Below are 19,081 nucleotides of genomic sequence, written 5' to 3'. Positions count from 1 at the left end.
AAATGGAAAGATGAAAAGGATATTATTGTGTAGCCAGTGAGTGGCCTGATGCTGATTTCAATAAATTACTATTTTATTTTTATTTTTATAAATCATAGAGTAAGGTGAGAGGATGTTTTCAAAGGGTCTGGACCTAGGGATGGCAACGGAGTGGGTACGGGTTTCATGATACACGTCCCTACGAGTTAAACTCATTTTCGTCCACGTACCTGTACTCGTCAGGTATATGATTTTCATCTTCATCCTCTTCCTCGTCAGGTATCGGGTATACCCGTACCCGTCAATTTTTTTATTTTTTATTTTGTCAAAAAAATGATATTTTTAATTTATTTATTATATTATAATTATAATTAGGTTATTTCTCTATCTCATATTATAATAAATAATCACACATAAAAAATATTAAATTTTTTTAATATAATTAAATTAAAAATGAGTATTAAATTAAAAATGGGAACATGGACGGGTACGAGTGTGGGGCAGGTAAGTACATATCCGTACCCTTACTCGATTTAATATATCGAGTTTTATCTGTAGCCGTACCCGGTCAAGCTGGGTATTCCCCGTTAAAGTCGGGACGAGTTCGAGTATTATCCGCAAGTACGGATTATATTTGTCATTCCTACCTGGACGCCAGAAGCCTAATGTTGCTCTCAATAAATTATTTATATTCTACCGTCACCAACACATTACTTGATAAGATTTGTGTGGATAATTAAAATTATAAATTTTACATAAATTAATTAACTTGTATTTTTGAAAGTACATAATATTTTTTTTATAGAAGAAATGCGATTTAATAAACATGTTTCTATGTTCTTTATAATTAATGTGATTAATGTTACAATTTTAATTAATAAAATAATACATTAAAATAAGTAAATAATAAATTAAAATTAATATATCTTAGCAAATTGTGGTACCACATCCTTACCATAAGCAAGTCTAGAAAAGATAAAATAAAGTAAATTATATCATTAAAAAATACTCTGAATATATTTTTAATTAAAATATATAAATTTTAAATTCTTCTAATAATTATTTTTTGTTTAATAATACATTTTTTAAATATATAGATTCATTTAAAAATCCTTTAATTATATAAATTTTTAAAAAAATACTTATGAAGTAAAAAATAACTTAATAAATTTTAAATACTTTCTACCTTATAATAATTATTCTTTAACAAACTATATATATATATTTTCTATGTACCACGACCATTCTCAAATCTGTAACAAACTAGTCATAATCATATCAACCAATGGTTGACAACCATCTCCGAGCCATCATCCACCCATTCAAGCATAGTCTACTACCCATACATTATTCCAACAACTGTCCAATAAATTGATAGAAAAAGTTTGATATATACTCAATAAAACCACGTCTATTGATTCTGATAGATTCAATACGCGTCTTACTAGTAGTGTAAAGACCAAAAAGGAACGTATCCTTAACAACACTTCAAGCCGAAAAAGAGAGTTTCTTTGCAATGTTTGATAAATATTAAACATTTTGTTTTATTGTTGATATTTAGTTATTGACAAATACATAACACCCCCCCTCCCCCTCTTTCCCGCATTTACATGTACTTTTTTTTTTTTTTTTTTCCATCTATGGATTTTGTTTTCCAGTATCATCAGATTTCCATTGTCTTGGTTAAGTGTTTATGCATTTCCATGCATGCAACTCCTCCCAAAATTATTCTATATACAGCTGCAGGTCCAACTGGAACACTTCATTGTTCTGTTGGAAGTCCATTTTGTGTCCAAGCAGCATAACCACCAGCCATGTCTGTGAGTCCAGTGAAACCCTGCACAATCAGGAAATTTTAGTCACCAGACTCATTACACAAACTCTTAAGAAAGTAACTTTAATACTAATTCAACTATATACTAGGTTGTACTTGTACTCATCCATTAACTTCAATGGTTTAATAAAGCTGAATACTCCCTTATTTGATCACTATTGAGACAAGCTAATTTTAGAGCTACCTTGTTCCTTTGTTTATGAAGCATTAAAATTGGCACAGAAAGGCTGAAATAGTCAATCTAGTTAGTATAATATAAAGCTAGCCATGAAAGATGCCTTGACGTGGAAAAACAAAACTTGATTTAGACATCATCCAAACAAACTAAGATGCTTGTTTTAGACTCCAAAATTAAGGCATTGAAGAAAAAATTCTTACTGAAGCTAGCAAGTCACTTGCGGCCATCATGGACCTTTTACCAAGCTGACAACCCTGTGAAACCATAAGTCAACATCTGAATTAAGGAGTTTTAAAAATAACATGTAGAACCTAATGACTCAACAAGAGTTTAGAAAGATATGCACTCACAACAATAATTTCATCATCTTTCCTAAAATGTGAAGCCACCTCGCTAAGAAAGTTGCTGTTTTTAGTCATCCCTGTATACATGAATGGAAAATTTATACCGAGTCGTAAAGTATATTAATAAATTAAAAATTACCCAGGACCACCACAATACTCTGATGGGGTACCGTATTAGATTATTAATTTTTACAACTACTATTGATATTTTAATTTGAACTTTTCAACAAAAATACTTGAATTTCAAGGATGGGCAAAATTGAGTGTCCCGATTTACATAAACTCGAAACTATCAATTCATTGGATGCAAAAGATAGCTACTCAACGGAAATCATAAATTATTAAGTACTTTAGAACTACCAAATGTTCAAAATTTCAGCCAATTGCGACAGAATAAGCAAACAAATTAAGAAGCTGCCTCTGTAACTAAGATGATTAAGATTTAATGTATGATTTAAGAACTGAAATAGAACCTGATCCAACTCTGAACATGTAAGGTATGTTAACTGCGCCAGGAGCGTGTCCAGCATGGTACTCTTCAGGGGTCCTGCATACAAAATGGAAAGAGATGAGGTTTTGGCTGATTCTACAGTTAACATGATTCCAAATATATCTAAACATGTTGTGTATTAAACTTTACTAGTGACGAATGATAGTAATTAACAATAATCGCTTACCTTACATCCAAATACTTATGACCAGCTAGAAGAAGCTCGTATGCTACACGCACAGGCACTGAAGTTGGAACTCTAACAGCCTCCAAATTTCCCTTCATACCAACTTCCCTCCTTCAATAACAAACACACAACACCATTCATCATACCTACTAATCACAATCTACTTTTGAATTGATGAAAAAAAAAAAAAACAAAATATAAGGTGTCAAAATGTATTAAGACATGATCCATTTCGTTATGCTCATCTTTTTATTCTATTGAGCATATAAGGTGTCCTAGACCTTTCCTTTTTAATCATAAAAATATTCATATGAAACATAACTGAACAAAAGAAAACAAAACGTTATCGCTTTATGGAAGCTTATGAATCATGATTAACACTCCCTTCGCACTTACCGGAAGTTTGGAAACTTGGGTGGGACAGAAACGCTAAACCGTCCCTTGTGAGAATTCAGGGAGTTCAGAATTGAAGAGCTGCACGTAACAACACTTTAAAGTTAAAGAAAAAGAATGAAAAAATAAAAATAAAATAGAAATATTAGCATAGAAGAATGGTTTGATTATTTTTTACCTTGTATGGCATAGATTGGATGAGAAGAGGAGAGAACGTGAAGGAGGAGCACGGAAGCAAGCGGCAGAGATATCAAACGTTGTTGCTGTCATTGCTTTCATCGCTGAGATTGTTGGAATAAACTACCAAATGCAAATGAGTGGTTCTTTTTTTATCCAATGCTTCCCAAGTCCCAAGCCAAATATTTGAAAGCTTGCATGATAACCACTGCCACCACACCTCTACATTTATACATACATACATAGAATATTCAAGAGCTTAACTTTTTTTTTTTTTTTTTTGGGTGCAAACATTAAAGAGGTCATGATATTCATTGATAAGTTAAAGCATTATTTTGCCATTATTCTTAATAGGGCAATTTACTTTTTCTTATTTGAAATACATAAGAATTATATTTATACAATTTTAATATTATAAGTTATATATATCTTTTGTAAATATTAGAAGTAGACTTGGAATAACACGTAATAGAGACAATGACATCGTAATCATTCGTGAAGACCAGTAATGGATGACCACGCCATCTATTGTTCAGGATTCCTCTTCTTGTTCTTTCTCAACAAAAATCTAACTCTATTATTACTCACTAATTCATTTACTATTTTCTTAGAATTGCTCATTTTGTTTTACTCCTTTTGTAGGATATTCATCATAATCAATCCCCGGGAAAAGTTTTCATAGCGAAATCTTAGTAAATAGGTACAAACAATAAGACAAATGAGATCATTAAATACATATAATACGTTGAATCAAATAAATATTCGTTGGTGCCAATTTACAAATGGTAATTCTTTAGTCAATAAAGGTTGGGAATAGCAAAAAAAAAAAACAAAAAAAAAACGTGGGTAATACTTCATCGATAAGTATTATTATGAATCTTCATTAAATAGATGAGTAGATAACCCCACTCTATAAAATGGTACAAGATCTCTAAATTAAAACATTTGGTGATAGATTACACGTTATATAGAAAATTGTGAAATAAATGAGAGGTTGCATTTGTTGTTTTGGATAAAATCTTGTGAGATGACACGTAATGGCTCGTATTTTTTCAGGGATAAGTCCGAAACAAGTGCTGACCCACCACCCACGACTCTGGATAAGTTTCCACCTCAGAAAGCCCATCGGATTTGGGTGGAGAGATTCTTTTACACGTGGCACCACCTCCCCTCAAACGGAACTTATGGACCTTCTTTATTGGGCCTAGATATTTTCACACCACAAAAAGGCCGCTCCAAGATATGGCCCATGCGGATAAATTATTGGGCTTTAAACGAGGTCCGCTGCGAACCGGCCCAATGGACACCGTTAACGATTTTCCTTTCCTTGGACTCTTTTGTGACTGTGAAGGAGCCAAGGGAAAGCTTTCTTTCTCCATGGCTACCTTCACCTTCGCCACGCTGTCACTATCGTCCTCTCGTGTTTTTGTTCCCGGAGCTCCGATTCTCTACCACCGTTCTCCGAACCGGATACGGTTGCTTCCTCTCAGATGCTCCTCTTCGGAGCCGGAAACCGCCATGCCTCCCGCCGGCTGGACTCAGAAGCTGATCGCCGGGGTCGCCGGTATCGGATTCCTCGAAACCTCGTACCTCACTTACCTTAAAATCACCGGCTCCGACGCTTTTTGTGCCGTCGGCGGTGGCACCTGCTCCGACATACTCGACAGTGATTACGCCCTTGTTTTCGGTATCGCTTCTTTGCTTATTTGTAGAAATGTGCTATAACTAACTAACTAACTGAATTGTAATCAATTAAGGGTGTGTTTGGATAAGTTATAACTATTTTGTAGAGTTTTTTCGCTGAAAATAAAGAGTGTGTTTTAGATAAATTTCTTTCGTAAGCACTTTCAGAAAAGAAAGAAACGAATAAAATAAATTTTTATAAATTAAAATTAATTTATGAATAAGTTAATTTATTTGTAAAAACTCTCTTAGTAGATTCTCCAAAATTTTAACATGTGCATAAATTAGTTTCAGCTTCATAAACTAGTTTTAACTCATGGAAAAACTTATTTCATTTTTCATGATATTTTTCTCCTTTGAAAGTGTTTTTGGAGGAGTTTATTTAGAGAAATCTTAATTTTTGATAGAGAAATTCTTGCTTTCTTTGTATCCAAACAAGTTCTAAATGCTATTGGAATTTGCAATATGAACGGCATGGTCATTTTGCATTATTTTAGGTGTTCCTCTTCCTTTGATTGGAATGGCGGCGTATGGCTTGGTTGCTGCTCTTGGTCTTCAATTGGCGTCGAAGAAGTTGCGTTTTGGGATTAGCAAATCCAATGCTCAACTAGTGTTGCTTGGAGCCACAACCTCCATGGCAGCTGCTAGTGCGTATTTTTTGTACATTCTAACCACTAAATTCTCTGGCTCGTCTTGCTCCTATTGTTTACTTTCGGCTTTTTTGTCGTTCACCTTGTTTCTGGTTACACTCAAGGTTCGTTGTGTTTACCTTTTTTAGCTGTCTGTTTGTATCTGTTTGTGCTTCTTTTACTGATTTTGGATTTTCTGTTATAGGACCTTGGATTTCAAGAGGTGTATAAACATCTGGGTGTGCAATTGCTTGTTGCTAGCTTAGTGATTCTCACGCTGAACACCTCTTATAGCAATTCTAAATCTGCTTCCTCAAGGTGAATATTACTGTCTCTTTTATCAACTTGCTTAGATCAACATATCAATCAATTCTATTGCACAAGCTTGAACAAAAGGGTTATGTTTGAATGAATTTCTTCCCAAGTAATTATAGGAGAAGAAACTAAGAAGGTAAAAATGCATTAGGCTTCTCCATAAACCAAAACCAACTTCTGCACCATAGTTTTTGGAGATGTTAAATGAAAAGAGCTTCTATAAAAGTTAAGTGCATATGCATACATATGTGAGGAGTTGAGTTTAGCTTATGCAAAAAAAACTCAATTATTTTATTCTCCTATGTGCTTAGGGAAAAATTTATCTAAAGTCAGCTTAGTGGCAAACTAATCTCTAATTGACATTTTCTACTGCCTTTGCTGGCTTTCAGGTCATGGTTAATATTTCCTTATTAAATGTTTCTGTTTCTTAGATGTTTCAGTTTGTTTATGTTTATTTAGATAGGATATATGTGAAACAATTTTGCACAGCCGTCACATATGTCATGTGCCCAAAAATCAACAGATTAGGGTTTCTGCACAAATACAAAGTAAATAGAATTAGTTGCCCTCCCCTCGTGTATGCCAATGTAATTTGTATATTTTTATATCTATATAATGTGGAGATGTAAGAAATGGGTGATGTTTACTTGGTGGTCACTAGTAGAATTTTTGTGTGAAGGCTTGATTTTTTCTGGCAAATAAACCTCATCTGGCTATTTGTTTGTTTAATCTATTGTTTCCTACTCCCATGGGAGATGAAACCATGGTGAATGCTTATGCTTGTAACATAAAATTTGAAATCCTTAATTTTTCCCATCATCTACCTTAACAGCCTGGCTGAAATTGAACTGCCATATTATGCAACCGAGATTACAACTCCATCAAGCCCTTTTGCACTATCTCTAGCAAGGTATTTGCACTCCATAGGAGCCAAAATGTATGGTGCTTTCTGGTGTTCACACTGTCAAGAACAAAAAGAGGTATGTGATCGCTCATAATTCCTTTCAAAGTTTTTAGTCATACTAAATGGAACAGAAACCATCATGATCTGTCTTTACCCATTTCTCGACCTTGAAAAGTTGAAATTGTTGCCAATTTAGTGAGAAGTGCGTGACTTGTGTAAGATCAGATTAGAATTTAGAATTCAACTTGGTAGAAAAATGCATGAATTGTCTGGAACAAAGAGATCACTCACGATTTGTGTTATGCATTTCTCTACCTTGAAAAGTCATTGTCATCAATTTAGTGGGAAGTGAAAGACGTTTGTAAGATCTGATTAGTTTTTAGGATTCAACTTAGGTAATGTAATTTTCAATCATATGACTACTTTCATGTGAAGATCTTGACCATGGTCTCAGCCTTCAGGAGTAGCTGTCAATGGATTTCATGGTTTATTTCTTCATGAAAGCTTTTCCTATTCTTGTTAGTGTCATTAGATTCCTCTGTTTTGGATCTATCATAGCATACTAACATACTCAATTTTAGTTTTTCAACCTATTTTTCTATAATGTCCAGAACTGAGAGTTCACAAACCTAGCTGGCTAGAGTTTGATGTCTAACACTTCTTCAAGCATAATTATTCACTTCAACCTGCTGATACAGATGTTTGGGCGTGAGGCAGCCAAGGAGTTGGATTATGTGGAATGCTTTCCCGAGGGATATCGTACGGGAACTAAAATGATCAAGGCATGCATTGATGCCAAACTTGAAGGTTTCCCTACTTGGATTATTAATGGCCAGGTAAAAAGGCAATAAGCTGTGATTATAACTATGCACCCTCTTTATTCCACCATAATTTGCTTTGCTCTAAGTGCCTCTGATGGCATTACTTTCAGGTTCTAAGTGGCGAGCAAGAATTATCGGAGCTGGCTCAAGTGTCTGGTTATGACGAATCTGTTCAACCCAGTTAAGGCTTAGACTGAAAGTAACAAAAATACAATTTTAGAAAACACATAACTGTACAGCTTATAGATGAGTCTTTGTTCTTGGTAGGCATATGTGGAGTTATAAATTTCTTTTCATTACTCTATAATATTTTGAATTTTCTTTTATCCACATTTTTTTATAAAAAATTTAATGACGCAAGATGTTTGGATACAGAAGGTTGATTATTCTATTGCCTAATAGAACATATGGGTGGTTAGATGAATTAATTATGAAGAAATAATTACTTGTTAAATAGTTTTCTGTAAGGTTTTTCTTTTAAATCGTTTTCTTTACTATAACCACTCTCTGAACGATTACTATGACAGTAATATTTTTATGTTAGACTGCTAACTACACAAGCCATAAGGGCTTAAGAACAGGATCGAAATGAGGAAAATTTTAATACGATCCTATCCTATCGATATTAGATGGAGTTAGTTGGATTTGATTATATTGAAGCATTTGGCCTGATTCAGTCCAATAACAATTTGATTTTTTTTTGGTAAAGAATAACAATTTGATTTGATCCAGTCAAATTGTTAAATTAAATTTTTAAATATGTAAAACAAATGATGGAAGGAAAAAAAACACACAAAAAGAACGAAAAAGAAAAAACAATCCAAGAAATTATGCAAATTGTAAAAATTATTTGAGAAGTGTAGATTCCAGGGACCAAAAAAAGAGTGTATTTTTGGTTTATTATGATATTCAACCTGCAATTTTAGTTTCTAAATTTTTATTTTTCAATGTTAATTCTTCAATTCTGTAAGATTTGTAATTTTAATTTAGTTGTTAAATTTTTTTTAACATTGATTATAATAGATGATGAGATAATTAATATTTGATTACATTTAAATTAATTAGTATTTTAGTTCTCATTTCTATCTCTTATTGTCTCTTTTATTAGACAAAATTAAAGATTAAAAATATAATTTCCTTTGAATTTTAATTATTATATCATCTATCTAATATTATACTATGATCAACATTAAACTATTAGTCTTTAGATTAAAATCGTGAATTTTACAAGGCTGATGATTAAAATTGCAAAATTAATAATTGAGATCTAGAATTATGTATTAAATATTATAAAGTGACTTGAAAGTGTAATTTAGAAAAATAAATAAAAGAATAAAGAGAGGCTGTAGAAAAAAAAATTGAGGGGCAAAATATCTTTACCAGTTTTATATCTTTGTTTGTGATTAAGATTTTAAAAAAGTGAAAGAATTATCTCTAAAAAAAATTTAGCCAAAAATGTGTAAGATTATTAATTATTTAAAAGAAAAAAGAAATTTATACGAGAATGTGAAGATAAGAAATACTATGATTTTTTTTAATAATAATAATCACATTTTTGCGAAATCATAGCAAAAATTGCAAAGTTCATACATATAATCTACATAAAAATCTACCTATCTATCTTTATTTATATATATATATATATATATATATAGTTGATTATTGTATAAAAAGTATTTTTAAATCAATAATAAGGGCCAATGTTATTTAAAATAAAAGTGTAATAATAACATTTTTTATAATAGTAACAATAATAATAAAAGAAGTTGATTAAATATTACTTTCTTTATGCATTTACAGTGATTACAAAGTTGCAAATCAGTTTTTTATGTTCTTTTAATAACTTAATATGATTAATAATTGAAAATTCATTAAAAAAAATAAAAATAAAAACTCAGACCCCACATCAGTTATCTTGTCAACCATATTTACTTTAACTTTTACTTTTACACTTGTTATCATCTTGGCTAAGGCCCAATGACGTGGAACTGCTGGAAGGACACACAGGGCGGCAAAAGATAATAAAAGTTCATTTCAGATCCAACGAATCATTTTGTCTCCTCCTCAAAATTATGACTTTCTTACTACTCACCATATAAGACAAAGCAAATACTACTATTATAAAAATAAAATACTAAAAGAAAATTATTAACTTTTTTCCCAATATTGAAGAAATTTTTCATTGGTGCTTTTAGAGTTATCGTTGAAGGATAGAGATATATTTAGTTTGTTTTAAATTTTATTATTGACATCTTAGATTTTATGTCACGTTTATATTTATTTTATTTATTACTAAATTATACTAAATTTGTTACATGAGTATTAAAGACGGCAAATTATACCAGACCACTTATATTTCGAGAAAAATATGTAAAATTTGTTGAATAAATATTTAATTTAATTCTTAAAAGATGATAGAGATGATTGATAAAATTCTTAAAATATTTTTTTTTATGATATCTGGCTTTCTAAATTTTAATTACATTTTGCAAGTTAGACCTTCTATTATTTTTGATTATTAATTTTGTTAATTTTTTAAAGAGTCAATAATTAAGTGTTAGACACTTATTTTTTTCTCACTAATTCTCTCTCTCAATTGGTTGTTCATTCTCTTAATTACCTAATATGGATCATAATGCATGATTTTAATATTTTTCAATCAGCAATGGACACTTAGTCATGTTTTAATATTTTGGCTATGAATGTTTTAATTAAAATGAAAGGTTGTTGTTAGGTTTCATAGGGTTTGATATAGTTACATTTTTCTATCTCAAACATCCTTAATTTATTCATATGTTATAACTACATGTTTAGGATTGTAAATCCTAAATTATTGAATTTGAGGTTTAGCAAAATAAGTGACCATTCTAAAATATCTCAAGTAATGATATATTAATTGAATATGAGAGCTTTTGTTATGTTTAATGAATTACAAAACTTTAATGATAGAAGTGAGGAAGAGTTTAATGGTAATGATCTTCTTTGCTCAGTTAATCAACAAAGATAATGGCTACTCTATAGCTATTGGTTGATGTTCCTTTTCAATAACATTTTAAAGTTTCATGTTTCATACATATCAATGACACATGTGAAATAAAATATGAGAATGAGAATGAATGAAAAAAAAAAAGTCATTCAAATGTCACTTTTAGTTATTTTTAATTAAATTAAAATTTTATTTATTTTGTCACGTGTCAAAAAAAATTTAGTTTGTAACTATTACAGGTTAGCAAGGAGAGAAAATATGTGTCAAAGTGAAAATTAATTATTGATCAGTCATGAGACTAACAAAATTAATAAGTAAGTATAACAAATGGACTAACTTACATAATGAAATTAAAATTTAGAAATTTAAATACCATAAAAAAATATTTCAAAGACCTCTTAGTCACCTCTATCATCTTTCAAAGACCAAATTGAGTATTTACTTAAAAATTATTCTAGAAATATAATTTAGTTTCAAAAATATAAGTTGAAATCAATAATTAAGTGTAATAAAATTATATTTACACAAATAAAATATATTTAATTAATTAATGATATCAAATAAAATATTTTATATATACAACTTGATTTTTGTTTTGTCATAATTTTTATGTGAGTAATAAATGTTGAGAATAAAATGGAGAGTTGATTGTCCCTATAAAGATTTTAATGCTCAAATCAATAAGCTAATAATATAAAAATTAGTTATGAGTCAACAATCAATAATGTATCAAGAGAATAACTCATGCTTATTGTCAATGATTCAAGATTGAGTATAAGTAGGAATGATAATGAAGTGGGGTAGAGGCAAATAATAGTCCCCCACTACTTGTCCTATTTAGTATAGGTATCCATGAATTTTTCATATATCTATAAGTACTCATGGATGTTTGTTAAAATGAATTTTTTTAAAAAAAATACTAAAAAAATAATATAAATAAATTTAGAAACATGTATTTATATTAAAAAAAATTATAACATATATTTGTACTAAAATAAATATTTGACATATATATATATATATATATATATATATATTTATAATAAAAATCAAAATTAAATTAAATTATTTTATATATAATGAAAAATATTTTTAAAGTGTGGATAGGGGTACTTTACTACCTATCACTAGCCTATTATTAAATAGGCACCTATTTAATTATTCATTTACTAACTATAACAAATTTTATTCTTATATATGATTTTTTTTTTGTCATCCTTAAGTATGAGGTCAACAACCAACTTGAACTTATGATATGTGAGAGTGGAATCAACCTCACAAACAATGATAAGAAAATCTAAGAGATGAAGAAATGGTTGAATTTGAATAGGTGTAATTAGGCATAAGTTATACTCAGAATTTTTAATATATTCAAATCTCTTGTTTAATTTATACATCTTAATCAAATTTTATTGTAGAGGAAAAAAAATACTAGAAAGGAGAGTTGAATAGTGTCAATCAAAAACTCAGTACTTTTTTTTAACAATAAAGCATTGATAAGACCTTAGATAAAAAGATAAAGACAAAGAACACACAATATTTTTATATTTGTTCGTCTTAATCATTGAGATTACGTTCAGTTATTGATCAACTTAATCAAGTACCACTAACTTTCACAAAGATATAAGTACTATTTCACAAACCCCTTTTAGCTTAGCCTAAGTATTATTTGAATTGTCTTTTCAAGTAACTATCCAAATGTTCTTTGAACAACGAAGTATCTGCAAGCTTCAACAACCAAGTATTCTTTACAACAAAACTTTTTTAGGTTTCAAGTGATAACATAAACTTAAAGTTGAGAAACCACTTGTTTTTTTTTTTTGGAGGTGAATAAACTTAACTGATATCATTCAAAATAAGAGGTGCAATACATGTTGGGATGAAATCAAAAATATGGGAGCTAGCATAGTGTCTTGACGCCCTAGCTAAGGAGTGAGCGACATGATTTGCTTGCCTCCGGATGAACCTGACCAATAGGTTTGGATGAGAGTTGAGTAGAGAACGACATCTATGTAGAGTGTGACCGTATTCTGAATAGTAGATGTTGGAGTTTAGGATGTCCTCCACAACTTGTTTGGAATCTGATTCTAGTATGACATGGGTATAACCTTAATCACACACCCATCGGATGGATTCTAGGAGAGCTGTGGCTTCTGCTTCGTGGGACGGGGCTACCCCGTAGAACCAGCCTGACTTGGCCTTGATGAGGGACCCATTTGCATCACACAAACAAATTCCAAAGCCCAATTTGTTGTCTTCCTTAAATATGGCTGCATCAACATTGCCTTTGAGGAAGCCCACTTGTGGGCGCGTCCAACTACTAGGAGATATTGACTGTGTGGGAGGAGGATGATCCTTTGCTCGTGCATACTTCCATTCCTCAAACTTCTGCATGGCCTGGGAGATAGCAAGATGAGGAGGAGTAGTGGTGTTTGACCAGATCTTGTCATTGCGGCGCTGCCAGATACACCATAGGCTGACCACCATTTTGATTATGCTTTCGTGGCTGAGGCTATTCAACAAATGGTGGAGCGTCTCTTTAAAACCGTTGTCATTATTTACAGCGTGAGATATGAGAGTCCAAATACCACTTGTTGTTTCATCTCACTTTTAAGACGTGATACAACCAAATTAAATACCTAATTTTTTATAGAAAGAATGAATAAAATTTTTACAATGTTTTCTCACTTTTAAGACGTGATACAATCAAATATTTTTTACGTAACAATGTATGTTAATGTACATTCATTTATAAACTTATAAAAAATAAATAATTGCATAAAAAATATTTTAAATTTTAATACTTTATTTTTGTTTTATAAGTTGATTTGTTTATTTATATCTTTAATATATATATATATATATTAATTTTTTTTATATTATATAAATAAATAGACTGACCTATCAAGTCTAACAGATATTTTTATAATAAACCTAAGTCTGACATTTTTTTATATAAATAAATTTTAAAAAAAAATCTAAATCTGATATTTTAATTAACAGATTAGACTAAGCAAAACAAGGTTTTAAAGAGATTAGACCATAAATTCTTATTTAAGACCTGATCTATTTTCATCCCTATATACAATATATTTTAAATATTATGATTTATATTTACTTTTAAAACAAGCGTCATAAAAATCTTAATTATGAATTTCATAAAATTTTTCTTAAACCCCCCTTAAAAACAAGCATCCATAATATTTGTGAAAAAACTATTATATATTTGTAATTGAAATATTGTTTATATATAATTTTTAAAAGTATTTTTAAATAATTAATAAATAATACCTTGTATCATAATATAAATTGTTTATTACATATTTAAAATATTTATTTATTATAAAATTTAATTATATAATTAATACATTTGGATGATAACTTTTTTAGGGTGAGGGAAGTTAATTAAGATAAAGAAAAGATCAATGAAATCTAAATATATACTTTGGTGATATTTAGATAACCCAAAATACGATTATCACTTATCATTCAATTACCGAAAAGAAAGGAGGAAAAATGATTTGCGTTCAAGATTTGAATACTGAACATTGAACATTCTTTTTCGTCGAGACTAGGTCTGCGATTTGAAAAGAATAGGTCATAAGTTGAAGACAAGAGTTTCTATTTATTTTATTATTATTTTTTTTTTATCCATACCGAAGATAAGAGATAATAAAAAGGATAAGTTAGTTTAATAATTAAATTCATAATAAATAAACAGATAATTCTTTACGCAATAAGAGATAACACACCGCCAATCACTACAATAATTGCAATCAGTAAAAGCGTAAAACCACCTCAGTTTAATTAATTTTTTTAAAAATCCGTTCATAGATTTTGAATAAAAGAAATTAGGGCACAGTACACACAAATCAGTAAGTTAGATCTTATCGCTATAAACTATCCTATAATAATATGTTTTACCTTTATAATATCTATCCTATAATAAAAAAAAAAAATTTATTTTATGATAAATAGTATCGGTGATTACGGAGAAAGAAAGGGTGGTGTGAATGTGATGAAGAAACGTAGGGCTAAGATGGCAGGAGCATGGAAGGAAAGAGAGGTGGGACCCAGCGAAACGGAAGATGCTTTGGAATATACCTAAACGCAATGCAGTGACAATATATTTATTTAATTTTTTATATTTATTTATCCATTATTTTCCTTTCCCTCCCTTCCTTGCCCATTCTCAAAATTATCATTACGTTCCCTTAGTCCCTCCCTTTCTCATCCACGTCCACCTTATAAAACCCCTCATTTTCTCAATCACAATCAATCTTCTCTATCCACTCCCTCTTTCTCTTCTTCCACTCCAGCTTCCTTAAAACCAACATGTGCGCTGTCGCCATGTCGCACCTCCAACAGCTAGAGCTGCTCCACAAATTAGAGGTCTTCAAGATCAAAGGCAGGGACAAGCACGGCCGCAAGATCCTCCGCATTATCGCCAAATTCCTCCCAGGTCAAATCCCTAATTCCTCTTAATTTCCCTATTTTTATTATTTTTACTATAACTGACTAAATCATGAACGAATTCAGCGCGTTTGGTGAGCGTGGATGTTCTGAACAAGTACCTGGAGGAGAGGATTTTCCCCAAGCTGGGGAAGAGGAAATTCGCGGTGCTCTATGTTCACACCGGCGTCCAGAGGAGCGAGAATTTCCCCGGAATCTCCGGTCTCCGGTGGATCTACGACGCGATTCCGGCCGCCGTGAAGGACAATCTGGAAGCCGTCTATTTCATTCACCCCGGCCTCCAGGCTCGCCTCTTCCTCGCTACCTTTGGCCGTTTCCTCTTCAACGCTGGGTATGTGAATTTTAGATCCCCTATTGAACCATTTTTGTAACGAGTGTGTCATGTTGAGGTTTGGTTGCGTGTGGTAGGCTCTATGGGAAGCTGAGGTACGTGAGCAGGGTGGATTACCTGTGGGAGAGTGTTCGTAGGAACGAGGTGGAGATTCCGGAGTTTGTGTTTGATCACGACGAGGACTTGGAGTACCGTCCCATGATGGATTACGGCTTGGAGAGTGATCACGCGAGAGTGTACGGTGCTGCTCCCGCACTGGATTCGCCCGTCACCACCTACTCCATGAGGTGCATCTCATAGGATTAGTTACGTATATGATATTGTGCAGAAACATAAACAAACAAGAAAAAACTTTAGTCCTTTTTCTTTTTTTTACTTTTTAGGTCCCGCTAGTGTGTCCATACTTATCCAATAGTATTTTCCCTTTTGTTTTCTAATTCTATCGCTGTTCCTTTCCTATCATTTTACATTCTCTCTATTATTTCTTTAAAAGGTTAAAACGGTGTTCTAAAATATAAAACGCACCCTTCCAAGTACCCGTGCCATGATGTCACCAGTAAAAAATAAATGTGAGATGAGTCACGTGTAACTGCATATGCATTAGAGCATTTTTTAATATGCTTTATTATTAATTAGTATGTAAAATTTACATTACATATTACGAGATTGATGTTTTTTCAATACATATAAAGTTTATTTTAATTGACACCGATCACACGAGGGGTTTATTTGAAATTGCTGTGTTTGTTTCTAAGAAATTTTAAAGAGAAAGAACAAGATTAAATAAAGTGTAAGGGAGAATAATTCTTTTAATTGTTTGAAAGAAGAAAAAAATAATAAAGAAAAGAGAAATAAGGAAAGAAAAAGATTGGTGTCATCCATGATTAAAAAATGAAAAAATCTTTATAAGGAAAGATATTTTATGAGAAATCTTGTTAAATTTTTATTTATTTCTTTTCTCTTCTACTTCTTTTTATTGATAAAAAAAATAATACATGAATTATTTAGGCATTGGAGAGGAATTAGTGTTAAGACTTTTGAACATATCCATCATACAAATAATAGAGTAGACAATAAGATTGTTGTTTCCAATGAAGATTGTAACTCAATTTTTGATTTGCATGGTTGGTTACTATTTGAACCAACTACAATGGTGCTACTCAAGAAATTAAATATATTATATCAAAACTTATAAATAATTCGTTACATTTTTATAGTTTTAATTAGATTGTGGAAAAAAAACACTGCATACCTCTCTATATTTTTTTAAAAAATAATAGTGGGTGATTTGCGGAATGCATTTAAAGAGTGTGAATGATTTTAATGAAAAAAGAAGAGTAATAGAGAGAATAAAAATTAAATAAAAATAAGTTTTTAGTATTTGACTCCTAAACATATTTTAGCGGTTAGTTTCAATTGTATTTCATATTTCTTTTTTCTTCTTCTAACATATAAAAAAATTAATATTTAAAACTCAATAGTAATGAATAGATGGTAAAAGAAAATTAGTGCATATGATTTATTTTTTTTGATAAAAAGCTAATTATATGCCCATATATATCTATGTTTTAGGGGAATCCAAGACACATGGATAACTCTCCTAAATTTTTTTTAATGACCATTAGATATTAGATCCTTATAGAAATTTCGCTAAAACAAATTTATGTATAAAGTAGTCAAGTTTTCTTCTCTAACGCCATTGTGGGCTTTTATTTTTCTAAAATTCAGTTAATATAACGAAATCAAATTTAATATAATGCATAGTATTTTATACAATATTGCATAAAATTAAAATACTATTAGATTTTATGATATCAATTTTTATACAATCAGACATCGACAATCATATCATGTATGACAAATCAACTCTATATATTTCAATTTCCAGAACAAGAATATTTATACAACCACGATCCCCGTCTTATGTAGTTAATAATATTTGTACAAATATTATCATTACTTTTCCTTTGGAAAAATCAGCATGAAGCTACAAATTAAGTGGGGGTGACAAATTTGAATTTCTCAAAACCAAAAAAAGAAAAAGAAAAAAAGAAAAAGACATTCTCTTACACTAATTAGTAATTACCTCCAAACATGATGCATGCATGCATGCATGCATCCACTTGATGTGAATTAAACTTGACATTAACACCAGTGTCAATGATAACATATATGCATTAAAACATTTTTTAATATGCTTTATTACTAACTAGTATGTAAAATTTACATTACATATTATGAGATTGGTGTTTTGTCAATACATATAAAATTTATTTTAATCAACACTGATCACACGAGGGGTTCATTTGAAATATGTCGTGTTTGTTTCTAAGAGATTTTAAAAGGAAAGAACAAGATTAAATAAAGTATAAGGAAGAATAATTCTTTTGATTGTTTGAAAGAAAGAAAAAAACAACAAAGAAAAGAGAAGTAAGGAAAGAAAAAGATTCGTGCCATCCATGATATAAAAAAAAAATCTTTATAAGGGAAGATATTTTATGACAAATCTTGTTAAATCTTTATTTATTTCTTTTCTCTTCTACTTCTTTTTAGTTTTTACTATACTTTTTTTCTTCAAAATTTTCATAATTCAAACAAAGTATTAAATATGGACTATAAGCTTATTTACATAAACTTTTTCATAAACACTTCTTGAAAAAAAAACATAAAAAAAATAACATAAACTTCTTCATAAACTAAAATTAACATATCATAAATTAATTTATAAAAAAAATTTCATATAAATTAGGCTTATTTTATTTTTCTTTCGTATAAAATTAATGTTTTTAATTAATTTAGTTGGTATTTTCATTTTCATTAACCGTTCATCTGACCAAATACTTTAGTTAATCATGTGAACAAATCGGTAGATCAGCTCCCTAATCAAGAATTTTCAAAAATCTCAAAAACAAAAATTAAAAGAAAAAACGATATTTTTCTTTTTTCATATGGAAAAGGTAAATATTTGTAAATAAGAAATACTTAAAGTAGTTTAATATTTTTATTAGTGCAAATTTCTTGTGAGAATTATTAATAAAAACGTTGAATCGACTAGACAAAATTAAATTCACACCATTTTAAATAATTCATTATAATTTTATTCGATAATAAAATGTATGTAAAAGAAATAAAATTTAACTATAATTCATATTTGTGTATTAAATATAAATGACTATTTTACATGAAAGTATTTTTAGGAGGTATTTTTTAACAAAAGCATTTTTAGCCATTTTAATTTATTTGATGAGAGAATTTTTATAATTTTTTTTAATTATTAAGTTTAATTTTTATTTATCATATTTATTTATAAATTAAAAATTAATATTATTAAAATAAATTAGATCAATGAGAGGACTA

At 30.0% G+C, this 19,081-nt stretch overlaps 4 protein-coding genes across 4 annotated transcripts; 2 read left to right on the top strand and 2 right to left on the bottom strand.

Annotated features, from left to right (window-relative positions):
• Positions 1-1,466: 1,466 nt before the first annotated feature.
• On the bottom strand, positions 1,467-3,793 carry LOC109800289 (thiosulfate sulfurtransferase 16, chloroplastic). The gene is made up of 7 exons (XM_020361074.3): positions 3,584-3,793; positions 3,409-3,486; positions 3,013-3,123; positions 2,809-2,882; positions 2,342-2,412; positions 2,192-2,245; positions 1,467-1,816 (listed from the first exon to the last, which is right to left on the bottom strand). Exons 1-7 carry the CDS (start codon positions 3,682-3,684, stop codon positions 1,742-1,744), a joined length of 564 nt encoding a protein of 187 aa, XP_020216663.2. The 5' UTR covers positions 3,685-3,793; the 3' UTR covers positions 1,467-1,741.
• A 1,073-nt stretch (positions 3,794-4,866) lies between these two features.
• Positions 4,867-8,260, top strand: LTO1 (NAD(P)H dehydrogenase (quinone)s). The gene is made up of 6 exons (XM_020361708.3): positions 4,867-5,269; positions 5,763-6,019; positions 6,100-6,212; positions 7,042-7,189; positions 7,812-7,949; positions 8,045-8,260. Exons 1-6 carry the CDS (start codon positions 4,882-4,884, stop codon positions 8,117-8,119), a joined length of 1,119 nt encoding a protein of 372 aa, XP_020217297.1. The 5' UTR covers positions 4,867-4,881; the 3' UTR covers positions 8,120-8,260.
• Positions 8,261-13,029: 4,769 nt separating this feature from the next.
• LOC145953522 (uncharacterized) lies at positions 13,030-13,407 on the bottom strand. The gene has a single exon (XM_083067498.1). It carries the CDS (start codon positions 13,405-13,407, stop codon positions 13,030-13,032), a length of 378 nt encoding a protein of 125 aa, XP_082923624.1.
• A 1,688-nt stretch (positions 13,408-15,095) lies between these two features.
• Positions 15,096-16,161, top strand: LOC109801050 (SEC14 cytosolic factor family protein / phosphoglyceride transfer family protein). Its single transcript, XM_020362020.3, has 3 exons — positions 15,096-15,382; positions 15,460-15,724; positions 15,802-16,161. The coding sequence occupies exons 1-3, from the start codon at positions 15,256-15,258 to the stop codon at positions 16,022-16,024; spliced, it is 615 nt and encodes a 204-aa protein (XP_020217609.1). The 5' UTR covers positions 15,096-15,255; the 3' UTR covers positions 16,025-16,161.
• The last annotated feature ends 2,920 nt before the right edge of the window (positions 16,162-19,081 follow it).

Source organism: Cajanus cajan, chromosome 11 (assembly GCF_000230855.2).
Source record: "Cajanus cajan strain Asha chromosome 11, NIPB_CcT2T_4, whole genome shotgun sequence".
NCBI classification, from domain to species: Eukaryota; Viridiplantae; Streptophyta; class Magnoliopsida; order Fabales; family Fabaceae; genus Cajanus; species Cajanus cajan.
The sequence above is the reverse complement of the archived record's forward strand: the minus strand, read 5'-3'. Positions and strand labels throughout refer to the sequence as shown.

What these genes read in the sequence shown, in the direction of transcription:
- LOC109800289 (XM_020361074.3), bottom strand. Translation starts at nt 3,684, where the DNA reads ATGAAAGCAATGACAGCAACAACGTTTGATATCTCTGCCGCTTGCTTC. An exon ending in CCCAAGTTTCCAAACTTCCG is followed by an intron (nt 3,124 to 3,408) that starts GTAAGTGCGAAG and finishes TTGTTATTGAAG; the next exon opens with GAGGGAAGTTGGTATGAAGG. An exon ending in CAAGTGACTTGCTAGCTTCA is followed by an intron (nt 1,817 to 2,191) that starts GTAAGAATTTTT and finishes CTGATTGTGCAG; the next exon opens with GGTTTCACTGGACTCACAGA.
- LTO1 (XM_020361708.3), top strand. Translation starts at nt 4,882, where the DNA reads ATGGACACCGTTAACGATTTTCCTTTCCTTGGACTCTTTTGTGACTGT. An exon ending in TGATTACGCCCTTGTTTTCG is followed by an intron (nt 5,270 to 5,762) that starts GTATCGCTTCTT and finishes GCATTATTTTAG; the next exon opens with GTGTTCCTCTTCCTTTGATT. An exon ending in TCTAAATCTGCTTCCTCAAG is followed by an intron (nt 6,213 to 7,041) that starts GTGAATATTACT and finishes CTACCTTAACAG; the next exon opens with CCTGGCTGAAATTGAACTGC.
- LOC145953522 (XM_083067498.1), bottom strand. Translation starts at nt 13,407, where the DNA reads ATGGTGGTCAGCCTATGGTGTATCTGGCAGCGCCGCAATGACAAGATC.
- LOC109801050 (XM_020362020.3), top strand. Translation starts at nt 15,256, where the DNA reads ATGTGCGCTGTCGCCATGTCGCACCTCCAACAGCTAGAGCTGCTCCAC. An exon ending in TATCGCCAAATTCCTCCCAG is followed by an intron (nt 15,383 to 15,459) that starts GTCAAATCCCTA and finishes GAACGAATTCAG; the next exon opens with CGCGTTTGGTGAGCGTGGAT. An exon ending in CGTTTCCTCTTCAACGCTGG is followed by an intron (nt 15,725 to 15,801) that starts GTATGTGAATTT and finishes TGCGTGTGGTAG; the next exon opens with GCTCTATGGGAAGCTGAGGT.